General features: G+C 51.5%; 3 protein-coding genes across 6 annotated transcripts in view; 1 reads left to right on the top strand and 2 right to left on the bottom strand.

The window, feature by feature from the left end:
• Nucleotides 1-64: 64 nt before the first annotated feature.
• On the bottom strand, nucleotides 65-2,937 carry LOC122393671 (peptidyl-prolyl cis-trans isomerase NIMA-interacting 1-like). Of its 3 annotated transcripts, none has more exons than XM_043389907.1 (5): nucleotides 2,830-2,937; nucleotides 2,193-2,251; nucleotides 1,706-1,906; nucleotides 1,091-1,245; nucleotides 65-883 (listed from the first exon to the last, which is right to left on the bottom strand). In XM_043389907.1, exons 2-5 carry the CDS (start codon nucleotides 2,245-2,247, stop codon nucleotides 818-820), a joined length of 477 nt encoding a protein of 158 aa, XP_043245842.1. In that variant the 5' UTR covers nucleotides 2,248-2,251; nucleotides 2,830-2,937; the 3' UTR covers nucleotides 65-817. The 3 variants fall into 3 exon arrangements, with proteins under 3 accessions (XP_043245842.1, XP_043245844.1, XP_043245843.1); XM_043389909.1 differs by having other exon boundaries at nucleotides 2,893-2,919; XM_043389908.1 differs by lacking the exon at nucleotides 2,830-2,937 and adding an exon at nucleotides 2,552-2,787.
• Nucleotides 2,938-3,281: 344 nt separating this feature from the next.
• The window catches only part of LOC122393659 (Golgi-associated PDZ and coiled-coil motif-containing protein-like), a 37,649-nt gene continuing 16,384 nt past the window's right edge, over nucleotides 3,282-24,546 (top strand). Inside the window, exons 1-3 of one of the 2 annotated variants that reach the window (XM_043389887.1) lie at nucleotides 3,282-3,345; nucleotides 12,135-12,252; nucleotides 12,387-12,559. In XM_043389887.1, the coding sequence (XP_043245822.1) occupies nucleotides 12,165-12,252; nucleotides 12,387-12,559 (261 nt within the window). In that variant the 5' untranslated portion in view covers nucleotides 3,282-3,345; nucleotides 12,135-12,164. Of the gene's footprint in view, nucleotides 3,378-12,134; nucleotides 12,253-12,386; nucleotides 12,560-24,546 lie in introns of both variants that reach the window. The other variant, XM_043389886.1, reaches the window with a different exon arrangement.
• On the bottom strand, nucleotides 13,750-24,134 carry LOC122393660. The gene is made up of 9 exons (XM_043389888.1): nucleotides 23,342-24,134; nucleotides 20,452-20,610; nucleotides 18,616-18,741; nucleotides 18,023-18,127; nucleotides 17,555-17,806; nucleotides 17,155-17,284; nucleotides 15,790-16,006; nucleotides 14,780-14,888; nucleotides 13,750-14,621 (listed from the first exon to the last, which is right to left on the bottom strand). The coding sequence occupies exons 1-9, from the start codon at nucleotides 23,474-23,476 to the stop codon at nucleotides 14,451-14,453; spliced, it is 1,404 nt and encodes a 467-aa protein (XP_043245823.1). The 5' UTR covers nucleotides 23,477-24,134; the 3' UTR covers nucleotides 13,750-14,450.

Below are 24,546 nucleotides of genomic sequence, written 5' to 3'. Positions count from 1 at the left end.
GATCAGCTACGAGGATTACCGGCGCAAAAACTACATCTTTCATCCCCATATTTCAGAGCGAGCATCATTTCTAACACATTTATTGGCAAACAACAATATGTTGTCCAAGGGCAGGCTAGCCAAACATTGCAAGTTCATGAAAGCGGCGACAGTAAAGTGAAATTCCAGTAACAATTATTAGCTCGTCAATGCAAATGCCACCGCCTCAATCACACGACACTGTAGCAAGGTCGATACTCGGAAACACCAACAAATGATTCGACGTGCAACCGTCCGAAAATAGCCAGTCGACGCCTAGCTCAGGCATGAGGCAGCCGGGAGGCCGGGAGAGGGGCAGGTTCACCGTATCTTGGAGCAAGACAACTCGATGGCAGCGGAACAAAAGGCCAGCGCATCACTTTCCAAGCATGATTCCCATACGACTTCCCAGCGTTGAACTGATTGTAAGTGCGTTCCCATCCAGCAGCTTATACACAGCCCAGGCAAACGAGCCGACGGCTCGACGGCCGGTGCTGCCGGGACACATAAGCTATCGGGAGTAGAGCGGGGAACGGGGCTCTACAGCACGGCGATCGTCCGGAACCATCCCAACTCAGAGGGACCCGCTGGCAAGGGTCCGCGGCTACGGCTCACAACACTGCCTCCATCCGCGAGCGGGAGTCGTCCACGGGGAGGGACACGACACCGGTCCTACTGCATTCCCGGTCGGGAGGGTCGGCTGGGAGGTGCTCACGTCGCTCCGGGAGGGTCCATGTAGCGGAATGTGCCGGCGCTGCTCCGACGGCTGATGGCCGGCTCTGTGGGACGGGCTCGGAGCTCAGGCCAGCCGTTTTATGATGTGGACGCCGGAGTCGGTCCAGACGGGCTCACTCATCTCTCCGACCTGCGGGCGACACGGAACGTCAGCGACTACTACCGACTGGGACCAGATAAGGAATGCAAAGCAGTATAGCTTCTTCAAAGAAAAACTGATGAAATGTAGAAAAAAATCGACAGCGATGCTGAATAATCTAGGACTGAGGATTTATTCTAGCAGATAAAAGCCGGAAATGATACAAAATCGCACCCCGCCGCGATCGCCCGTAGTCACCTGCAGCGCGAAGGCGGCGTCCTCGAAGGGTTTTTGCATGGCGCCGCGTCCGAAAGGCCCGAGGTCACCGCCACGCTTGGCCGAGCTGCAGTCGGAGAACTGAGAGGCCAGGTTCTCGAACGTGTCCTCGCCGGAGACAATGCGGTCCCGGTACCCTGCCGGACCGGAACACACCAGTAAGAACCGGAAAACACAGGTCAGAGCCGGATGACAGCAGTCAGAGCCGGAAAACAAAGGTCGAAACCGTAACGGAACCGTAAAACAGCAGTCGGAACCGGAAAACGCAGGTCAGAGCCGGACAACACAGATCAGGAAGTGGAGAACAAAGGTCAGAGCCGGAAAGCACAGATTAAAGCCGGAGCACACAGATCAGAACCAGAAACTGCTGATCAAAGCCGGACAACGGTCATAGCCGAAAACACTGATCAGAACCGGACACCGGAAAATAAAGGTCAGAAGCGGCAAGCACCGGTTAGATCAGAGCCGTGGTACAGTGTGGATCACATGGAAAGCATATCAGCCGCATTTATTGTACCAGGTGATGCTTGAGACAAACATCATCCACTCTCAATGTTAGGTATTTCCCACTTTGCGGAGAACTACCGGCGGACTTACCCTGCAGGATCTGCAGCGCCTCCTCCTTGGTGCGGGTGATGGGATCCTGGCGCCAGGAGGCCGGCCGGCGCGAGTCGCGGTGCTTCACCAGCAGGTGGGACGCCTGCACCTTGGCCGGACCGTCGCCGCCGCCGCGCGCTGGCTCGGTGGGCACCTCCCACTGACTGTCCTTGGTGTACAGGTTCAGGTAGTAGACCTGACCTGGGGTGGATTACGCATAGCAGAGGGTCACCAGTCCACACAATATACATCCTACCAATAACAGCCCATTGATAATGCATAGGTATCCAGTTACTGCACATCCAATTTCACCAATGGCAACATCATTAATCCTGCATCTATAGTTGTTAAAAAGTATGAAGCCAGCCTTCATTCTGATATTAAGCATTTAATGCTTCTTGATATTTGTCTAGTTAGGTAGAGGAGAGGATAGGTACCTACCTACATCTGCAATTCTACAATGACCTTATAATGTAAAAAGTCTCACCTGTGGACCTGCTGGTCTTCTTCTCCCATCCTTCAGGCAAGTTATCTCCAGCCATTTTCCTGAAATGCATAATAAATGTTGAATCAAAGCCTGAAGGTATGTACAGTCAGTCTTTAAAGTACCGCTCAACAGTGTGGTGGATCTATCAAGCCTGACTGAGGAAAAGTCTGCTATAATTTGAGTCACCGAACCAACTGAACTGGGGAATAGACAAGGATGTCAACTGCTTCAGTGACTCAAACTTAGCAGTCCTTCCATGGTCGGGCTTGATAGATTCCCCAAAGTGTTGCTCAGTACTTTTTAGACTGACTCGACTGGCTGTACAATAGGCAGGATCGAAGGTAGGTACATGTTCTTACCAAAATTTTAATTACTAGAATGTAGGCAGATGGAGAATGTATGCACGCAAACTTCACCAGAATTACTAAAATTTGAGTACAGGCTTTGAAATGCGATGTCACGACCGACTTATACCAGAATTTAATGAAAATTAGTTAGCCGGCTCAGCTCAAGCTTGAGCTTGAGTGTAGGCACGCCGTCGCCAGCCTTTGGGATCGGTCTGCGACTGACAGGAGGAAGACAAACATATAGAATCATGGAGGGGTGGGTTATCTTGGCGCTCTGATGATCTACCTACCTGTTCAAACAAAATTTATCAGAAAAACACAGCCAGCTACCACTCAGCTCTCCCAATTCACACCTTGTGTACCAAACACACAGCGTGAGCAGCGACGGCGCTTGTGTATTCGTCCCACTCGCGCCAGAATTGACGCATGTAATTACAAAAGTCAACGGTGAAGTAGCTTTTCTAGAGGTAAGGTAAATATCTAGGGAGTTTATGAAAAAGCTCTCTTATTCTGGCGACTTTCTTAAAATCATTTTTGAATGTTTTTATATTATTTTATCTTTTAAAGTAACAAATACATTAAAGTTACATCAAATGTATTACCTCCGGTCAAATTTAAAGCTTGTGATTGATCGAGAAGCATCTTTTTAATTTTTTTGCTGAGTACTATTTCCAGCCTTTTCAGCATTCCCAAGGATTCCCTATGAGCTAAGACAATAGTTGCAGTAATTGACCTGCGCCTCAAAACAAGTGTGTGCATTGCCGATTCCAGCCGATTCCTACTGCTTCACAACACAATAGCACGGTGTATTTAAATGGGTGGCTTGGGTGCACGATAGGTGCTTGTTGTTTATTTATATTTACTGGGGTCTGGTTTGTCTTTAGTGAAGAACCTTACCTTACCTTACCTTACACTATCGGGAATTTTGAAAGGCAACTTGCCTGTAGGTCCCGCTCTCGTCGAGCTCGTGACTGGTGGTCATCTCTAGTCGTGAGTAGGAGTCAGGTACATCAGATTGGCCCAATGCTTGTCAAGTCTGGATTTGAAGGCATTGAGGGATGGGGCCTGGACAACTGTTGCAGGGAGGGAGTTCCAGTCGTTGAGCGCTCGAATAGTGAATAGTTGTCTTCTGGCTCGTGACTTGGCATGTGGTTTGTACAGCTTCCAGGGATGGCCACGGTTGGACCTCGTGGACGCAGGCTTGACAAACTTGTCCGAGTCGATATCGATCTCGTTATGCAGCAGCTGGTACATTCCAATCATGTCACCACGGCGTCTTCGGTGGAGCAGTGAAGGAAGCTTCAGGCATTTCAGTCTCTCAGTATATGGTTTGCTCCTGATGCTGGACACTAATCGAGTAGCGCGGCGCTGGACTCGCTCCACAAGCTTGATGTCTGCACGATTGAACGGGCCCCATATGAGGTTACCGTATTCAAGGTGGGGCCTGACAAATGCCTTGAACAAAATCGGCAGGGTGATCTCGTCCAGATTCGAGAATGACCTCCGGATCAGAGACAGAATCTGTGAAGCCTTTGATACAGCTGAGGAAGCCTGCCTCCTGAACTTCAGCTCGGGATCGATGATGACACCCAGATCTCTCTCAGCTGAGGTGGAGGCGAGGCAGACACCGTTCATAGAGTAGGAGTGACCAGAGTTCTTGGCCCCGACGTTCAAGGACGCACACTTGCTCTGGTTGAATGCAAGCTGCCACTTCTTGGACCAGGTGGTGAGAGCATCAATGTCGAGCTGGAGCAGGGATGCATCACTGGGAGTATCAATGCTGCGGTACAACTTCGTGTCATCAGCAAAAATCTTGATGCAGGACCTCACCGCGTCGGGGATGTCGTTAATATATACAAGGAACAGAAGGGGCCCTAGTACAGAACCCTGTGGCACCCCGCTGGTGACAGGAGACCAGGTGGATTGACAACCTTGCACGACGACTCGTTGTTGCCGATTGGATAGAAACGACCTTATCCACTCAAGGAGGTGTCCAGTCACACCGTAAGCTCTCAGTTTGACCAGTAGGCGTTCGTGAGGGACGGAATCGAAAGCTTTTCTGAAGTCCAGATATATGACGTCGACCGGGCTCCCGTCTTCAATCGCACGGCTCCAGTCATCCAAGACTTCCAGTAGCTGAGTCGTACAGGATCGGTGTGGGCGAAAACCATGCTGGTGACGCGACAACAGTCCATTCGAGGTGAGGTATGCCATCAATTGGTCCCTTATCAGCGACTCCATGACATTGCACGTCACTGCAGTTAAGCTAATTGGACGATAGTTCTCTGGTCGTCTTCTGTCTCCTTTTTTGAAGATGGGCACAACTGTGGCAAGTGTCCAGTCGTGGGGAACACATCCTTCATCTAGTGACTTGCGGTAGATGGAAGCGAGAGGAGCACTGATAGAGTTGGCCGACTCAGACAGAATTCTTGGGTGGATGTCGTCGGGGCCAGGAGAGCTCGTGGTCTTCAGGGATGCCAGCTTCTGTCGGACCATTTCTGGGGAGATGGACACATCGCTGATGTTGAGTGAGGTTTGCTGCCGGGCGAGTTCGGGAACTTCATGTTCCTCAGTAGTGAAGACACTGGAGAAGTAGTCATTCAAGATGTCGGCTTTTGCTGAGTCGTCACTGACTGACCTGCCTTCGGGGTCGAGAATATCTCCGATACCCGTCCTCACTTTCAGGCGTGAATTCGTGTACTGCCAGAAGGCCTTTGGATTGGTTTTGATCTTGGCCGCCAGTTGGAGCTCAAAGTTTCTTCGCAAGCTTCTGGTGAGGCTCCTGAGCTCGTTTCGACAGCGTGCAAATCTGGCATGATCAATGGGGTCTTTGGTTACCGTGTACTGGCGCCACAAGGTTACTTTCTTCTTTTTGAGCTGGTTGGCCTTCCCGTTGATGTATAGATTCTTCTTCCTCTGTCCTGCCCTAGCAGTGGGAACAGAGGCCTTGACAGCCCCAGCAACTGAGTGTTTGAAGAAGTTGTAGCTTTGGTCCACATTCAACTGGGCCAGCACACCCCAGTTAACATCGCTCAGCAGTGCATTCAGGGTGGAAAAGTTTGCACGCCTGAAATCTAGCTTCGGGATGTCAGATTTCCCTGGGCCAGCATAACAATTCAGGTCAAACTTCAGCAGAACGTGATCGCTGTTTCCTAGACCAGGCATGTAGTTTAAATTGGAGACCAGTCCCGCTTCATTGGTGAGAATCAAGTCCAGCACATTACAGGCTTCACCTTGTCTATATCTGGTTGGTTTGGAGACATGCTGCTCGAGGAGACAGTCGTTGAAAGTTTGCACCAGTAAGTGAGAGTAATGGTTGTCAGGAGCGGTTGAGAAGCCACTATCCCAGTCGACATCAGGCACATTAAAGTCCCCAGCAATAAGCAGATGGGATGGATTCAGTGAACACACCTGTTCAAGAAGGTCTGCAAGCTCATGCATGCTTTGGAGATTGTTTCCTGAAGGACTTCGGTAGATGCACCCAACAAGCAAGATGTCAGAGTTCATCAGTTCAAACCTCACCCACAATTGCTCCTCGAAGTTGTGGCCACTAAATTCAACTAGAACAGCCTGTAGATTGTTTCTCACATAGATACAAACACCCCTTTTTCCACTAGAGCCGAGATTGGGTTGGTCAGGCTCAAAGTTACAATGTAGAGTGAAGCCAGGGATAGACAAGATGGCTGGAGAAATAGGATGAACTTGTGCTTTCGGGATGACCTCGGTGAGCAAGATTACATCAGGTTCGTTACCAGCGATAAGCATGCAAAGGTCGTCCTTCTTGTTAGGGAACTGGTCAGTGTTCGTATAAATTACTTTCAGCCCCGTTTTGCCATGTTCCTTGAGGTGGGAGGCTAGTCATTTGTGACCACCTCTCTGGTGAGTGCTGGTTGGTCTAGCACTTGGAGTTGGATTGAGAGCATCGGCTGAGGCTGAAGCAGACTCCTGGTTGGCTCCAGATTCCTGTACAGGGAGAGTTCCTTCCTGGCCAACAACAGTGCGTGGCCCTGGAGCAGGAGCTTGGGGTGGCACTGAGTTGAGGTTTGGTTGCGGAGCAGATGAACGAGCTGTTCCCTCGGGAGCAGATGCGCGAGCTGCTCCATCATCTCTCTGGATAATTCTGCCTCTTCTGATAGTGAGGTTTGTTTCGCCAGCTCTTCTACGGGCAGCAAGTTCATCTCTTAGCTTCTTTCCCAGTTCCCGTTCTTTCTGGGTCATGTCTGGGTTGATAAAGATGTCGCTAAACTCATCCGAGCTCCTTAGTTGAGGGGACATCTTTAGTATGTCATACTTGGAGGACAAGCTGTCAAGTGTGACTATAAGAAGTCGTGGTCTATCAGGGAGTTTCTTTCCAACTCGAAATGTTTTCACAGGAGTGACAGACAACTTAAAAGCATTCTTTATCATGGATGTGAACAGGGCAGCATCTCCCTCAGACCTTTCCTTGAAAGAGTCACCCGGGGACTCCTTCAGATTGTGAACAACCACGTTTAACTTCCGCTTCTCTTTGTCGAGGAAGTCATCGAATACAGATGAGATATCCTGGACAGTTTTCCCAGATGCACCTGTGGTCTGAGCTTCACCCTTACCATTGTTGGCTGGAAGGGATGCCACCCTTTCTGACACCTTTTGGGCAACTTCTTCACATGTACCTTTCAAGATTTCTGCATATGTTTTTTTCTCTTCACTGTAGGTTTTTAGGCTTTGTTCTAGCTGTTTACTTTGCTCCATGTGAGTTTTTTCCTGGTCCTTGAGGAAGTTCTCGACAAACTCCATGTGCTTACGTACATCCGTGTCAAGGTTGTGAACTTTTGTTTCGAGACAGTCTACCTTCTTGGACTCATCCTTCTTTTTGATGTTGTACTTGCATTCGGCACAGAGCCATGAGAGAATCTTGTACTTGTCCAGAGCTCGGATTGCTGGGACTTCGATTCCCTGACATGTATCGTGGAACCACCCGGAGCAGCAGTCACATTGGACCCCCTCCTGGCTATCAAGAACTGGATTCCCACAATCCATGTTTAGGGGCCCACCTTTGCAGATTGCTGATTCACTCCCAGTGTCACTAGATGCTCTAGAACAGCCTCCCCAGAGTCGGTAGGCGTTCTCATCGAGCTTCTGAATGTTTCGTTTGCACTTACTAGCAGCTGAAAGGGTTTTCTCACCTTTTTCTGGGGTTATGTCCTCATCTCCGCTCCTCTGCTGTTCCACACCACCGTCTTTTGACTCGGATCCTCGGATCCTCCCGTCTTTTGACCCAGAAGAACACATCCCATTTATGATTTATTAGTTTTCGTCTCAGTATTCATTGTGTAGTGCAAGGTTAACCTAGTTTTTATGTCAGGCTTAATTCAAATTGATTCACTAGATACCTTTTGATACATTGGGTTGATAACTTAAATATTTAATGTTTTGAGGTATCTACCTACCTACTGGTGACCCTGCCCCTGGTCATGGGCATGGTTATCAATATTTGACGGCCTATGCTTTTAAGACTGCAACATTTAGTCTGGTGCATGTTGTGTTGTAGAGGAAGCAAACAGTTCTGAATCGGAACGACCCTCTCCAGCGCCGCGAGGGTCCTCATCCTAGTGGTGGCCACTCAGCTGCTGCTGGGTTGCTGAGACTCCCTTCTCTCAACTATTCCACAAATCTAACTCCACAAGATCTTAGAAGTACATTGATGCGATCACAGTGTATATGAATATCGTGCGATCATGTCCATCTTTATGGCACTCCAGTCTCCAAGTCCAATGCTGGGGCCCAGGCGGCCAGGCCTGACTGGATGGTGCTCAGGGCTGGCAGCCTCGCACAAGCTTCAAATATTTGAGCTAGATTGAGATCAAGAAACATTTTAGCTAGATGGATTACAAAGCAATATAGGCATAAAGAAACTGCTGAGGAATAGCTGTATCTGATGTCTCTGTTTGTGCTTTGTTTTGTCACAATAGTGTTTATTAGGGTGTGTCGATAGTCGCAGATTCGCGTTAGACAAAGATATAAATTGGCGCGAGCATGCCAAAACACTAGCCCTGCAGTTGGTTTTGCGTAAAAATGCGATTTGACGAGGCTCGGGCAGGTCGAAGTTACAGCGAAAAAGTCGCAGTCGACGGTGCTGCCACCTACATTGCCAATAACGGGCACTATCATATCGTGATAATTGGGGTAGTTTCAAATGAGAAATGACTTCTATTTTTGTTGAAACTGCTTAAGAAGAAATAAAACTTTTCGGAAACACACATTTTTCCCAAATATCGCGTTCCATTTTTTCCTGTTGAGTTGTTAGGAAAGTGGTAAATTTCAAGGTTGACGGCTAAAAAACGAAACAGGAGGAACAGAGCAGGAATCACCAAGACGTGTGCCGCGCCGATGCTGTAGCCTGTAGATAAGGGGTGAGCAGCAGAACCAGCATACCTAACGATTTTGATTACTGATAGATATTTTTCTCTAAATGGAAGACTTTTAGTAACTCAGGCAAGCCTTCTAATATAGGTATCGACAGGGTTGCGGTAAAAGGTACAATCGATGGCACATTTATACAATTATTCTGAGTTGGGTGACAACACTCTTCAGATACCTACCATCAACAACCTCACTATCTCCTATATGGGAGCTATATCATCTGATTCCAGCGCCCTGAAAACAAACAGGTTATTACCAAAAATCTCTATATTAGCGCCTACCGACATACGCTGAATGACGCTATCAATACCCGACATTTGTAAAAGGTGATTCGCCACACAGCCCGCCGGCGTCTGAGGGGTTGAATAAGTGAGCCAGATTGCCAGCGACTCACCGCTGAACTACCGGGCATAACAAAACGGACGATGCGACATGACTCAGAGATCATCACAGACGCAACGAAAAATGTAACCGAAGGCCATCTGAGCTGTTGTTGTTGTTGTTGTTGTGTGTTCCCTCCAGCCGCGTCACCGCGGTGTAGCCGTGCGGCTCTGGAGGTCCCTCACGGCGGCCGCCAGGGCCGCCACCTCTCCGTCGTCGCGGACGTCTTCCGGGTTCAGGAAAATCGTTCCGTACATCCGGAGACGCCAGCCCATGAGGGCCGGGCACCGGAAGAAGAAGTGCCGGGGCGTGTGGCCTCCTCCCGGCACACGGTGCACCGGCCCGCCGCACAGTCGGTGTCAGGGCACTGGCGGCAATCATCGGAAGGGTTCCGTCCAATCCGGTGAAGGTATTGGCGGGATCCTGACCAGTGGCCCGCGCGGAGCTGGTGGACGTCGACGGCCGACGATCTGTCCCCCGTCGCGGCCGGCGGCGGCAGCCGGTTCTCCATCAGGGTCCGGTACCAGCCCTCCGGCCAGGCGGCGATGGTGCGGTCGCGGGCCAGTCTGGCGGCCGCGCGGTGGGCGGTAGCGACGTCCACCGGGACCGCCGCCTGGGGGAGCGGGGTCGCCTCCTTGGCGATCTGGTCGGCGCGCTCGTTTTCGTCGACGCCGCAATGGGACGGCACCCACTGTAGGTGGATCCGGCGGGACGGACCGGCCAGGGCCGCTAGTTCGGTCCAGATGGCGGCTCCTAGCAGGGTCTTCTGGGACGCCGGGCCCTCTCTCAGCGTCGCGAGGGCCGACTGCGAATCCGAGCAGATGGTGATCGGCGCGCTCGGCTGGTGCGGGTGGTCGCGCAGGTGGTTCAGGGCCGCGCGGAGTGTGACCATCTCCGCCCTGAAGCTCGAGCAGAGTTGACCGGCAGGGACGCGTAGCTCGTCGGTTGCACCGTCCGGCCACTCCACAAAGGCTCCTGCTCCTCCGCTGCGGACTCCCGCATCCGCCGACCCATCCGTCCAAACCCAGATGGCTTGCTGGGGGAGGGACGCTAGGTGTCTCTGCGCCGCCTGGTGCAGTTCGTCAGGAGGGGCGTCCCGCCGCAACGCTCCGATGTCCAGGGAGAATGTGACGTGTGGGCAGGCGGCCACCTCCCACGGCGGCGCGCGGGCGGGCAGCAGGGGCTCGATCGTGAGCACGATCCCAGCAGCCCGCCAGGTGTCGTGCCCCACCCCGCCCCATCTGAGCTCGTGCGGAACCCTCGTTCAGATACGTAATATCGCTATCTGCCACCTCGCGGTTCCCTTGTCAAGCCGAACTCATAGGCGGCGGAACAGGGAGGGCACCGCGGCACCGTGCCCCCTTTGATTTTGGCATTTTAACATTAGCCCTATGGGCGTTGCATGGAATGAATGGGACTAAAAGTCGGCAGTGCCCCCCTTAATTGAAGGTATTCCGCCGCTACTGGCCGAACTGATGACACGCAATGGCCAGTCAGTCACAGCTCAGCTTCCTGCGGAACACAGGAAGACACATTCAGTGAGAGTCGGTGGTCATTGATTGTGTCAATATTATTGACATGGTGACTAAAGAACGGTTATATTGCGCCAATACTGTTGCCAGTAGCAGCACCATCAATCTTTTGAACTAAAACCACTTGACATCGGTAAAAAGAAACCCTCTAGCTTTTTTTCAAGCAATCCGTGAAATAGAGGGGATTAGAAAAACCGAAAACCCAAATATTAGCACTAGATAACATAGATCTTAAATTTTGGCCAAACATTTTTAAAGCATAGGCACATCAGAGGCGCGGTTGGCTACCGTCGCGTCTGTGATGATCTCTGAGTCATGTCGCATCGTCCGTTTTGTTACGCCCGGTAGTTCAGCGGTGAGTCGCTGGCAATCTGGCTCACTGATTCAACCCCTCCGACGCCGGCGGGCTGCGTGGCGAATCACCTTTTACAAATGTTGGGTATTGATAGCATCATTCAGCATATGTCGGTAGGCGCTAATACAGAGATTTTTGATGATAACCTGTTTGTTTTCAGGGCGCTGGAATCAGATGAAATAGCTCCCATATAGGAGATAGTGAGGTTGTTGATGGTAGGTATCTGAAGAGTGTTGTTTCCCAACTCAGAATAATTGTAATGTGCCATCGATTGTACCTTTTACCGCAACCCTGTCGATACCTATATTAGAAGGCTTGCCTGAGTTACTAATAGTCTTTCATTTAGAGAAAAATATCCATCACTAATCAAAATCGTTAGGTATGCTGGTTCTGTTGCTCACTCCTTATCTACAGGCTACAGCATCGGCGCGGCGCACGTCTTGGTGATTCCTGCTCTGTTCCTCCTGTTTCGTTTTTTAGCCGTCAACCTTGAAATTTACCACTTTCCTAACAACTCAACAGGAAAAAATGGAACGCGATATTTGGGAAAAATGTATGTTTCCGAATTGTTTTATTTCTTCTTATGCAGTTTGAACAAAAATAGAAGTCATTTCTCATTTGAAACTACCCCAATTATAACGATATGATAGTGCCCGTTATTGGCAATGTAGGTGGCAGCACCGTCGACTGCGACTTTTTCGCTGTAACTTCGACCTGCCCGAGCCTCGTCAAATCGCATTTTTACGCAAAACCAACTGCAGGGCTAGTGTTTTGGCATGCTCCCGCCAATTTATATCTTTGTCTAACGCGAATCTGTGAGAAAAACCCCTCTGTCGACACACCCTAGTGTTTATACTTAATATGGGTTTTCACCCCATGGCCATACATAGGCAGGCTACTGACGGAATTGTGCTCATGTTTTCAGTATTTTAGGCAACTACAGTTGTGAAGAACCATGGCAGTGGCTGCAATGTCATTCCAGTGGTTAGATACACTGGAAAAAGACTTTGATGTTGCCTTTGTAGATTTGGATACCATTTTGGGTAAGTGGAATACCTACCAGTCATACTGGATTGAAATTGCCAAAACTACAGCTTATAAATGTGTTTTTGTCATGGACCGAGTTCTTACTGATGTGCCAGCCACCACCCCTCATGAGTCACCCCGGTTCCCGCAGGCAGCGGTATCCTGGACTCCCTCGAGGAGGCGGGTGATATGCCGCCGGAGCTGGACGAGGCGCCCGGAGGCCTCACGGGCGCCGTGCGGCACAAACTGGCTGCCATGGCCTCGTGCTGGGCGCAGCTCGTCCACAAGGCGCAGACCGTCTTCCAGAACAACGCCAAGCTCGAGGTGGGTCCCAGCGACGGCCTCTCAAAGACGGCGTATCTAGCGGAATAGTATCACTCTGGTGTTTGTTTGAATTCATAGGCGCAAGGTACATACTACGCACATAGGGACGGTGATACAGTAATGGCGATACACGAATTAGTCGATGCTTTCTTTGTTGTGCGAAAACGTGGCAGGTCAATCAGATAGTGAGAATGGATTAACACGCGCAGTGGAAGGGGGGGGGGGCGGATTTCGCCCACCCCTCCTGTTTTTCGCCAATAACTCGCGCCGCAAACATAATATTAATGTGCAATTTCGGCTACCTGTCTAGAATTGAATTGCGGATCTTCTCGTGCAAGAAATAAGAAAATCGGTTCACAACTTTTCTAGTAATAGCGGTGTAAAGTCAAACATCCTGCCGCGGCGGCGGCGCGGCGGCCGGCGCTAGCCGTTACGCGCCGCCTGAATTGTAGACTGTGCCGGGGCGGGACGGTTCCGTCTTTACATCGCGCTCCTTACCGCTGATTACATTAGATTCACGTCAAATTTGGTGAGAAGACTGAGAAATGTACAGGCAATCGTATGGTCAAAGAATTTTGAAAATCGGCCGGTAACAACTTGAGTTATGAGTGTGTAAACATAAAATTGTGATTGCCGCGTTTCCCGCGTCGGCCGATCCCGCTTCAGCCGGCGACATCTTACCCTTAGCAGGCTTCTAACTGCCATATTCATTGTTGGATTAACTTGAAATTCACCATACATACTCACAAAGGTTTGGTCTTTCGTATAGTGAAAGAAAAAAAGAAAATCGGCCGGTAACTTTTCGAGTTATCGGCGTGTAAACGCAAAAAAGTCGCAAATATGGCAGATTTGACCACATTTGACCTCATTTGACCTTGAAGATATTGACCTAGGGTCATGACATTCACACACAACAGAGTTCCCTATGGCCTCCACCTACCCTCCAAATTTCGTCTTTCTAGCTCCAGTGGGAGCTGAGATCTTGGGGGGGGGGGCGACATCCGCCCCCCCCCCCTTCCACTGGGCGTAGTACTCGCAACCCTTCCACTGCGCGTGTTAATGTAATAAACCGAAAAAGCGTAAAACACGCCATGTAGTTGCGTTCCATCGAGATGCCCTATCCCCTGAGCAATCTTCATTCTGGAGGATGCTCCTCTGGAAAGCTGTTTTGTCATTATAAATTAAACATCTTTCATAACTTTGTAACAATCCATCTTTATTACAGTTAAAACGTATAAAAACACACCTCGCACGTAATCGTCCACTCTCGACGTAAACGTGCTCGTAAACACAAACCTCATAATCATTAAAAGTTTGATTGACGTTTAACAGAAACACGTTTAGTGTAGAGAAGGACCCTAACTGATGACACGATAATGACGCTCAGAAGCCACCTGGCTTCTTCGTACGGAGTTTGTAGACCGTGTATCGGACGGCGCTGGTAGGAGGTGGCTCGCACACGGCCACACGTCCTGGCGTGTCACCGTTCGGCGGCAGCGCCCGGTGCCGAGCCGACGGTGCTGCGTTCACTGTCACCCTGAACACTGATAGCGCTGTGCTTCATCCCGGTCATCGGAACTCCTCGTCCCGGCATGTCAGTGCCGAGTGTAGTGTCCGTAGTTCAGTGTTCTGTTACACAGTGCCCCTCGGGGAAAGGATGACGTGTCTATTTTCCCACGAGCTTGAATAGCCGTCCGTGCGATTAGCCGTTTCTATGAACGGGCTACCTTACCGGGCGAAGAAGACTGAGTGAACCACCATCATATTCTGCGCTGGTTTATTTTACATTCCGTAAATTATGACTGAGAGGTGTGTACACTGTACAAGGCGTGGGCTCGCGGTCCGCTGCTGAGCTGGCGTCGGTGTGAGCGCGATGCAACGGTGTCGGCTGTCAGGTGGTCTGCCCGCCGGCCAGCTTCAGCTCGATGTCGCGCAGCTGACTGCTGATGTTGCTGAACATGTGTCCCATCTGGGCGGCCAGTTCGGCGTCAATGTGGTCCCGGGAGGCGTCGGCCGTGTCCGGGGGCGCCTTCAGCAGACTGTACAGCGCCGTCAGCTTGGCCTGCCGACACACGGGGAGGGTAGGGGGAGGAAAGAAACCGCCCGTCAGGGTCGTATAAAATAATGACTATCCAAGGACGAAGGAAGTATACAAAGCATGTGGTTAAATAAGATATAACGTAATTTTATCGCGTTGAAATTAGGCTTTGAGCTGCTTACGTTCAGTTTGCTGAAGCCCTGGTCGATGTCGCTCTCCATCTGCCCGAGTTTGGCCGTCACGTTGCCCTGTCCGCTGACGGCCTCCTCCAGTTTGGTGGACAGCACGTACCTGGCCATACAGAGTCCGTCATAGTATAGGTACAACACTTACACTGCCATGGCCGCTGACGTACCGACTACGAAGGTACGAGCGATGGTAGGAGAGCCACTATAGCGCCGCACCTGAATTCACGTATTTTCCATTCTTTATCATAAGATGCTGCAACACCAGTGCCAATGGGGGATAAGCTCTAACCAGGGATGCGGAGCCGTGGAAATTTCAGACGGCTCCGACTCCGGCTCCGGCTCCGGAGAAAAAAATCGGCTCCGTCTCCGGCTCCGGCTCCGGGTGAAATGTCATGGCGGCTCCGGCTCCGGCTCCGGCTCCGAGTAAAATGATCCGGCTCCGGCGGCTCCGGCTCCGGCATCTACTAAGTACATCCCCTATGCGATCAATTAAATACGGGTGGAAGAAAAAAGGCGATGGGATTGGTGCACGTTGCTACTGTATTTGTATAACAAGGCTATTTTGAATACCACATTGTTTTACGCCTTGTAGGTGGTGGCAGCATTGCTTTGAATGCGAGGCGAGGTGTAACCGTGTATGCGAACACTGAAGGTAGAGAACACTGACCCTCGACGGTCCCTACTATCAAACCGAACTAGGTAAATAATTGTTTCCTCTAAAGAAAAGGAGCCGGAGTTGCCCCCTTTTTTGACGGCTCCGGCTCCGGCTCCGGCTCCGGGCTACATTGTTTCACGGCTCCGGCTCCGGCTCCGGCTCCGGGCAAAATATGCCGGCTCCGGCGGCTCCGGCTCCGGCTCCGACTCCGGCTCCGCATCCCTGGCTAACCCATAATTACTTTGGACTCCTTGAGACACCGCTGCGTGCCATATGTCCCGGGATCTGCACTAACAACAGCTACTTTCCATCTCCCTGAAAGGGACCAACAGTCCATCTGTCACGTTACCACATATCCGAATCGAAGACGTCATATAGTATGGCCTCCAGTGCGGTGATGACGCTGTCGTGCGTTGCCACCTGTCGGTCGCCGCCGGCGTCAGCCCGCTGTCCGTCAGTGGCGGCTGTCTGCAGGCGCAGAATCTTCTCGGCCACCTCCTCCAGGTGGTCGCGCCGCTCGAAGAAGCGCGTGCGCAGCGACGAGGCCATGGTGGCCAGGTTCTCCTCTGCCGGAGCGGAACGTCGTCAGCGGAGACACGACTCGGGAGTTGTTACTGAACAACGTGTTTCAGCGGTGGATTGTGATGCTTCGTTGAGGGTTTTAGAGCTCAGATGCCGTAGTTTGTCCATATCTACAGATCACCTATCCTGTGGCAGAGCTGATCTCAAAGACATCGCAAAGAAGCTATTGACGGGAAGATCTGAGAGAGGTGCGATAATATAGAGAGCTGTCATTGAGGTCGGCTGTGTCGGATGGCTGAGCTACCTTAAGGTCAAGCCGCCCTATCTCTGCCCCGCGAATACCAGCAGTAGGTACGCGCTATCCAGGGAGTCCAGCTCACCCCTACCGGACCGGTAGGGGGCGCTAGGAGCGCGACGGCCACCATGAGGTGGATACTTGCGGCGATGCAGCCAGGGCGCATTGAGAGACGAAGCGAGAAGTATGAGTGAGATCGATCCACCTGTACTCGAGGTCGCTTTTAGAGGCCAATTTATACTACAGTGATATTTGATCATTTATTGACTCTGGCTTTATAGCAGACTTTTACAAATGTTATTAAGAGAATCTGCAGTCTGGAGCGCTGTCCACCCTCGGTCGTAAAGAGCTCAGCATGTAACATAAGGAAATGATGCTCTCACGCTGCTCGGCATTTAGCGTCAGGACATGTCATGTGACGTCAGAATATATCGTGTAGCATCAGGATGCCTTTTGAGAACTATCGTGCTCAGTCAAGCCCCCGCTGCACTCTCCGCCGAAACTCGCATTACGATGCGTCTCGGCTGTGTGGGCCGATGTTTCTGACGAGATCCGTCTGCTGTCTGTGCCCAAACAGCAGTCAGGGTCACTGAGTGCCTGGGCGCTCCATCACCGGGGGGGGGGGGGGGGGGCATGTAAGCCATCGGCTTCTGTCCTCTGACTTATGGAAACTACCGTATCTACCGCAGTATCCACCGCGGTATCCATGCTTCCCTACATGATAGGGGATGGTAGGCAACCATGCGTTGAATCGTATCGGTTTTCATTTGGGGTCATTCGTACGGTAGCATGCTTGTATGAATTTATCCATTCAAAATGATTAATCTCAATTATTGCTTGTTAGATAGAATGGCGTGCTGCTGAGCCCCCTAATTAAGTTCAACTCCGTGGTCATACTTAGTCCTCTGAACTTGTATCCGACGCGCCCGTCCAGCCACTCCAGGCCCTCCTCGAGCTGCAGGCTGACTTGAAAAATCTGCCTCTCCACCGCTCTGAGCAGCCGCAGCGCCGGCAGGAGCCCCTTCGTCTGGGGACATAGTGGGACGCGAACAGCTGGAGCGCACGATGCCATGGGTTACAACGTGCCTCTTATTCCCAGCAAACTACTGTCTGGCCATGAGTTTCGCAGTGCATCTGTCAGCGACACCAATGACGATGCGCTCAACACGACAACACACTAATGCGTACGAGCTCCGTGATCTGGACCCTAGTATTCGTCTATTTGTTGGTGCACTGTGTAAGGTCAATCCGTCCCTATCCGGGTCCGGCAGCCCCTGCTGCAGTCTCAGCTCCCCACCTTTGAGCGGCCAGCGGTGACGGCCCCGCTCTCGCTCTCCGGCGGCTGTTGGTCCGTGTCTCCGGCAGCGTCTCCACCGTCCTCGTCCTCCGGCGGGGCGGTCCCGCGTCCCTCTGTCCGGTCGGCCGCGCTCCCGCCACTGTCCCCACACTGGAGCCGCTCCATGCCGTCCGCCAGCCGGCGCAGAGCGGCCGTGACGTCACTGGCTCCCTGGCTGCTGGTGACGTCATCGGTGACAGCAGGCTGCTGCCTCTGATGGACCGGGAAGGGTGGATGTGTAAGTTCCTGGCCAATGGAGTAACTCCTTCACGCTAATGCTCAATTTTGCTTCAGATGAGGTAGAAGTCTGTTGAATGGATGGGAGCTTGCCACCTGATTGATTTCATTGATTTGATTTATACGATGGTCTACATTGTTCCAGATATCCTGCTATGTGTGGGCCACAGGTTGGCATTATTACCTACTCACTGTTATCTGCTCAGTTGTCGCTGGATCAGAGGGGACGGCGTTCCGGAGGACTTGGAGCTGGCTCTCCAGAGTTGTGATCTTCTGATTTATTTCATCTAAATTTCCCTGAGGACAGCAATAACATTAAAGTCTTATTTCTGTTCTACGCCTTCTTGCAGAGTTTGTTTATTCATTAGCATATCAGCAGGTAATGTGTATTATGCATTGTTTTCCCATGTCCTTCAGAAATGAAGAACCTGCCGCCCCCCGTGACCCAACCTGATCTGCTGCGCCCTGTAACCTGACCGTGACCTGCCGCGGGCCTTGACCTGACCCTGACCTATCAGTGGCCCTGTCGCGGCCGTGTCCTGCCGCGGGCCTTGACCTGACCCTAACCTATCAGTGGTCCTGACGCGGCCGTGACCTGCCGCGGGCCGTAACCTGACCCTGACCTGCCACGGGCCGTAACTTGACCCTGACCTGCCGCCGGCTGTGACCTGACCCTAACCTGCCGCGGGCTGTGACCTGACCCTGACCTGCCGCCGGCTGTGACCTGACCCTAACCTGCCGCGGGCTGTGACCTGACCCTGACCTGCCGCCGGCTGTGACCTGACCTGGAGACTGGAGTCGAGCTGTAGGAGCTGGCCGTTGACCTCTGTGAGGAGCAGGGCGGTCCGCTCCAGCTGAGCCCCCTGGCGGCGGCTGGTGGCGTCCTCCTTGATGTCTCTGCCGATCAACACCTAGAGCGGAGACAGGGGTTGTCCTCAGACAGTGCCCAGGGGTGGCTGCGGGGTGACTGTTGTGACCTGCGGTCTGAAGGGGTAGCGTTTTGCTAGGTTGCGCCGATTTCACTGATTTCATTTATGGCCATCACATGATTCACGTCTTAACCCTATTCCCGGCGGGCTCCGCCGGGACAAGAAACTGGCGGGGGGGGGGCCGATTCGGCCCCCCTTCAGATCTCAAAAACTACACATCGCAGCGACAAACGGTAAACGGCATCGGATACGCACGGTCAAGATCTACAATTTTTACTAAGGTCATTTTCAGGTCAGGTCAAAGATGACGTCACAGGGGTCGAAAAAGTCAAAATGGTGGCGCTAGATATGGAGAGAGTTTTTCTCGAATAACTTTCGAATTAGTCAAGCTAGGAACAAACTAAGGGCATCATCGTGATCCTCTCGTCAATCCGCATCGAATGATATATATGTTGACCTCGAAAGGTCAAGGTCAAAGGTTGACCTCAGGTCACGTGACCTCGAGGTCATCATGTATATCATTCGATGAGTCTTGACGAGCTGAACACAATGAGACCATCCACGCGTCTGTATCTTGTTCCTGTACGGAGTTATTGGCCAAAAACCTTTGGTGACCTTTGATGACGTCACATGACCTCACAGCTGCCCAACAGCAAAACAGACCTCAAGGTAGTGAAGGTTGATCGTATATGAAGTCATGTATGGTATATGGGGCCATTCCGACCCGTTTTAGTGGTAAAAACAGGGAGTTGATTTTTCCCCCATTGACTTATAATGGGGAGGTCGCGAAACTGACCTGACCTTAGGTCACCGATATCAAAATTCCGAGATATACAAATTGCACATACTGGTACCCTAACTAAAGCCTGAAGAGAAGAAATTGATCTGTCAAAAACTCTAGCTCTGGCGTGATTGCAAACTTTTCTGAGGTAGGGTCACCAAACCGCCTCTGGTGACCTGACCTGAGGTCAGATCAACTCAAGATTTTCAGACAAGTTGCGTAGAAGCCTTTTAGGAAAAGTCAGAAAATTTGAGCTTCCTAGCTCAACGCGTTTGGGAGAAATAACCAAAAAACCTCAGGGGGGGGGGGCTCCTGAGGCCCGCCCCCCGCCAGGAATAGGGTTAACTCGTCTGCTCTGTATCCCAGGCACATACGGTGCCGAGTCGCGCTGTTCTGAGCCGCACCGATCACCCTGAGGGCGACTCTCTGTACTTTGGCCGGGCCGTTTTCCCGGTATTTACAATCGCCGGCGTCTGGCGGCGGCCGTGACGCGTGTTTGTCCGACCCACCGGACGTGGGTGCTGCCACACTGTCTCCATGAGCGCCGCACGGCCGTATATTGACGCACTGGTGTGCCAACGGAGGATATCATCGCCCTCTGTTGTTTGTTGGAACTAGTGGCCTGTGACTGATGGGGCGTTGAAACCGACCACCCAGCTGGTCACTTCTACCCTTCCAACGGCGCTGTCTCAGCAATTGAGGCCAACTGGAGTCACTGACGAGTTAATGAGCCTACCGCGCACAATACGTTATATTTTTGTTTTCTTTTAGGAACCTAAAACTTCCTGTGTCTCCTATTTCGGTGTCGCTCAGGGTAGACGGTTTGCGGGAGGACGCTCCCATCCCATCCTTCCACTGCGCGCTAATTGGACCTAACAAGGTTTAGTCTAGTGCCGCCGGGCGGTATCTACCTCCTGAAGACGGTCCATCTTGAGGTCCATCTTGGTCTCGATGCGCTCCAGCTCCAGCGCCACCTTGTCCAGCTGCTGGCGGACCGAGTCCAGGTCCTGACGCTGCTGACGCCGTACCGCATCCTCCGAGTCCAGCCAGGCGGCCAGCCGGCGCAGAACCTGCGGCAAGATAGAACCTCAGTGTGAGTGGTATGTACGGCTCTCGCGAGATTAAGCGGTAGGTTTTGCCCTTTTACATTTCCGGTTATATCTCAGAAACTAATCGAGCTACGATGAAGCCATTTTGGAAGGCTTATGAACGAACAATTTTATCGCATTTTCAACACTCAAAAGCTTAAGACGACCAAGATATCGCCTGAAGTATACTAAATTTCATAGGTGCAAAACCTGCCGCTAAAACCCGCGAGACCTGTACCTACTGAAGAAGACTGCAGGGGGGGGGGGGGGTGACAGCCAGGAGACGGAGGATGGTGGATGTGACGAAGGAGCGCAGCGAACGAGGAACTTAAACTTGTTTTAAGCTGAATAACTTATGACAGGAGAGCTGCCTCGCAGAAGAGCAGCTGGACTTTATTGCTGACATATCAAACATTAGCGTGATATGCTAACAAGTTAGTAAGGTCATTTCTGGCGGGTGACGCTAGTACTGATTTCTGTCACAGCTTGTTTACGATAATCTGATCACACGATTGCGCTGAATTTTGTTGATCCAAGCATGTTTTGTTTATCCGGGAGGTCGCATGTCTCTGCACATGTATTCAACATAGGCCAACGTCGCCGAGTACTCCCAGCTGGGTAGTCGGACTTTCCGTGTTGCGCCCGCGTTTGTGTTTATCAGTTAGGCCTGTTTGAGAACAGCGAGTCTCCTGCAATCCATGCAACATTGTTCCGGGTCCCAGCTCCCGCAAAGTTGACCTTTGCTTGGAGATGTAGCTGGTACATTTGACTTCTTCAAAGAGCTAGCAACGCATACTCGCCATTTCTGCTGATCATTCTACTGATTATTATCAACCCTCTTCACTGAATCGTGTTCTGATGTGGTTTGTTTTGTCAGTCTCGATGTCCATATGATTCCGCGTCCTCGAACACAGATAATTTATGGGCATGATTTACAGTGTTGGAAATGAGGTCCCGTTTGTGTTCCCCAGTGGGTCAAAAAGATTTAGTTCTCTTTCATAGATATATGTATCCTCCCTTCTATTTGTGTCATCTAGGAGGCTGCGAACAATGATGATATGGGGCTGTTTCTCTATCCCTCCCATGCCCTCCTCCCGCGCAACAATTTTTCAACGATTTTTCTTCTTCTGCAGTTTGTTTAAACACATTTTCTATGAAAGTCTATGAACTCTGATGGGCAAAAAGCTACTCCCCGATTTCATTTTATTCTCCGCCTGATGAGGGAATTCCAACACTGTGCAATCTGCATGAATGCCATGGATAAGTGCATAGGTATTAGCTACTCGACATGCATATGTCCTACGATTCATATTACATCAATGGGAAACTTCATTCTTCCATAAAAATGTTGGTATTTGAACAGGCGAAGTAACTGATAAAATAGAACACAACAAAATCAACTTACGAAAGAAAAGGAGACATGGCGAAGCTCTAGCGAAGGGGTCAGCTGCACAACTTAGATCTATTTCACTCGATCAATTAACTGACGCATACCAAAGGCAAATAGCGTTCCTCATGAGGTAAACTAGGTCACGACTATACCTAAGTGCGTATTTTGAAACGCACCCTTTATACCTGTCCTTTCTGTTGTCGTTTTTTTCCGGTCGCTCTGTTCGACTAAACCAAGGCGTATGGGACTTCAGACCGTGTTTATCTAAAATGCGTCTGTCTCCAATCCGTTTCTGTAGACAGCTAAGCCTAGGTAGTTTCCGTAATGAAAGAGAAGTTACACCGTTATTTGCCATGCCTTGCAGGGATGCCTTGCATACCTCCAGCTCTCTTTCGCCTCAGTCTTCTTACTTTGTTTGTAGTTTTATTGGTTACATTCGATTCAACTGTCTGTGATGCAGACTGGCGTGTTCCGTGGTCCCACGGCTGCCGCTGGACCAGGGATTGGTCCGGAGTCTTACTACCGCTGGACCTGGGATTGGTCCGTGGTCCCGCGGCTGCCGCTGGACCAGTGATTGGTCCGGTGTCTCTCTCTACCCCAGATAGATCGCTCGGGACGCGCCTGTGTTCCGTCCGGCGCGGCGCCGGTGACGTGCGGTCGGTTCGGCGACCCTCGCCTCTCCTCTCCCCCGGTGTCGAGCTGTGTTTGTTTATCGGGAACAGCCGCGGTGGCGACTGGCGACTGACGCCGCGGAGACTGCTGGGAACCGGCCGAGAACGGCCGCGGTCACATCCGGTGATCTGGCGCAGGCCACCCTCTGGGATGAGACGCGGGATCTGCGCAGATAACACTGATAAACCACGTTGAACTGTTCAGCAATTTGATGCTTGAGTGGAGTTCGAATAATTCCCCGTTCGACGCTTGTTAGATTAGTTGGTTTGGCTAATGATTGTTCTGTATTCATGTGATCCAATTTGATTCAACAAGGTTTACGTTTTGTGTCTCAAATTTTCCTGCTTCCTGTCCTGATTAAATTGCCGCTTGATGTCTTGTCTCATCCCGATCCACGATTTTTAGACTGATAATTTGTTTGATGGCTTCTGAGTGTTGTAGTTTTTATAATAGCATACCACACTTGTTGTCCTGTTCGTCTGATCACATTTTACATGAAACCCATCAAAGTTCAGTAGTTTTGATAGCGATCTGAAACGCGGGGGCTGGTGAAGAGACCAAACTCTCGTTGGATGTTCGAGGGCGACCCGCTCGAGTCACTGGCCCGGTTCTCGGCCTGGTCGCCCCTGTAGCGAGCCCTCGCGCCCTTACCTGATCGCTGCTGAGTGCCGCTGGCTCCACGTCCACCGGACTGGCGCCAACAGAGCCGGTCAGCAGCGTCTTTAGGAGGATAACGGTCAGCAGGATCCCGCCGACCGCTCCACGGCCCCGTCCTCCGACAGTCATAGCGTCACCGCAGCTCGCTCGCCCCTCAGGAGACAGGCGGCCCGACGCGCCGGTCTGAGTCGATCACTTTCACAGGCACACGCGCACGTGTGGGCTCCGGCTCACTTGTGTACCGCTCACTCACAGGTCGCGCTGCTCCGTCCCGACTCACGACGCTCGGGTCGAACTCACAATCCTCGGGACCAACTGACGGCTCACGTTTCTGCCATTCCGCGCTCGTTTCGGCACCATTCGCCCGGTCTGTCTCGGCGGGCGACTGCCGTCGTTGGTGTCGCCGCGCCGCCTTCCCCGCCGCCGTCACACGGACCACTGTTTACACTCGCCGCGCGGGGTGTGTGGTAGGCACTCCGGCGGCGGTGGATGACGCCAGGCGCCGGCCACGCGCTCTGGCGGGCGGCATCGGCTGGGTGATGATGTCTCGGGCGATGACGTACCCAGGGGATGAGGTGTGAACTGCTGATCTCAGGGCGGTGATGTGATTCCGCTGATTGCGTAACGGCACAGAGTGATGAACGATGCGGAGGACAGGAAGGTGTCTGTTTCATCTGCTGGGATGTGCTGCTCCAGGCTGTTCATTGCCCAATGGGAGAGGATGGTAGGTGGTGATGTGGTGGCGTTTAACGCCTTATCAAACTTCTTCAGTTGTTTTTCCACATGCCTGAAACATGGAGCAGAAGATGTTGACCTGATGCTAAAGCTCAGAGGAGTGAATAGTTTCGTTGTTTTCAGTAGCCACTTTTTAAGACAAATTAGTTTCCATTTTATTTTTCGCCTGCGCCCCGGATTTAATCAAAATGAGCTGAAAGATGATCTTAGGACTTAGATTACCGAGCTACTTGGAAGATATTCTCGGATTACTGCGCTAATCTAAAAACGAAGTTAAAGAAATGTGAGTACGTTATATTTTCAAAAAAAAAAAAGAACAGCAACACCAATCATATTATCAGGACCTGATGGTGATGCAAGGTCCTACAATACAAACCTCCACGTGTGGAAGACGGTTTTCTGTCCCATGTCCCGCCCAGTTGCCGGGCTGGTGTCGCTCCGCACGAACACACCCCTACCGGAAG

Source organism: Amphibalanus amphitrite, unplaced genomic scaffold (genome assembly GCF_019059575.1).
Source record: "Amphibalanus amphitrite isolate SeventyFive unplaced genomic scaffold, NRLGWU_Aamphi_draft 000547F_arrow, whole genome shotgun sequence".
NCBI lineage: Eukaryota > Metazoa > Arthropoda > Thecostraca > Balanomorpha > Balanidae > Amphibalanus > Amphibalanus amphitrite.
Note: the sequence above shows the minus strand (reverse complement) of the source record. Positions and strands in the feature narration are given on the sequence as shown.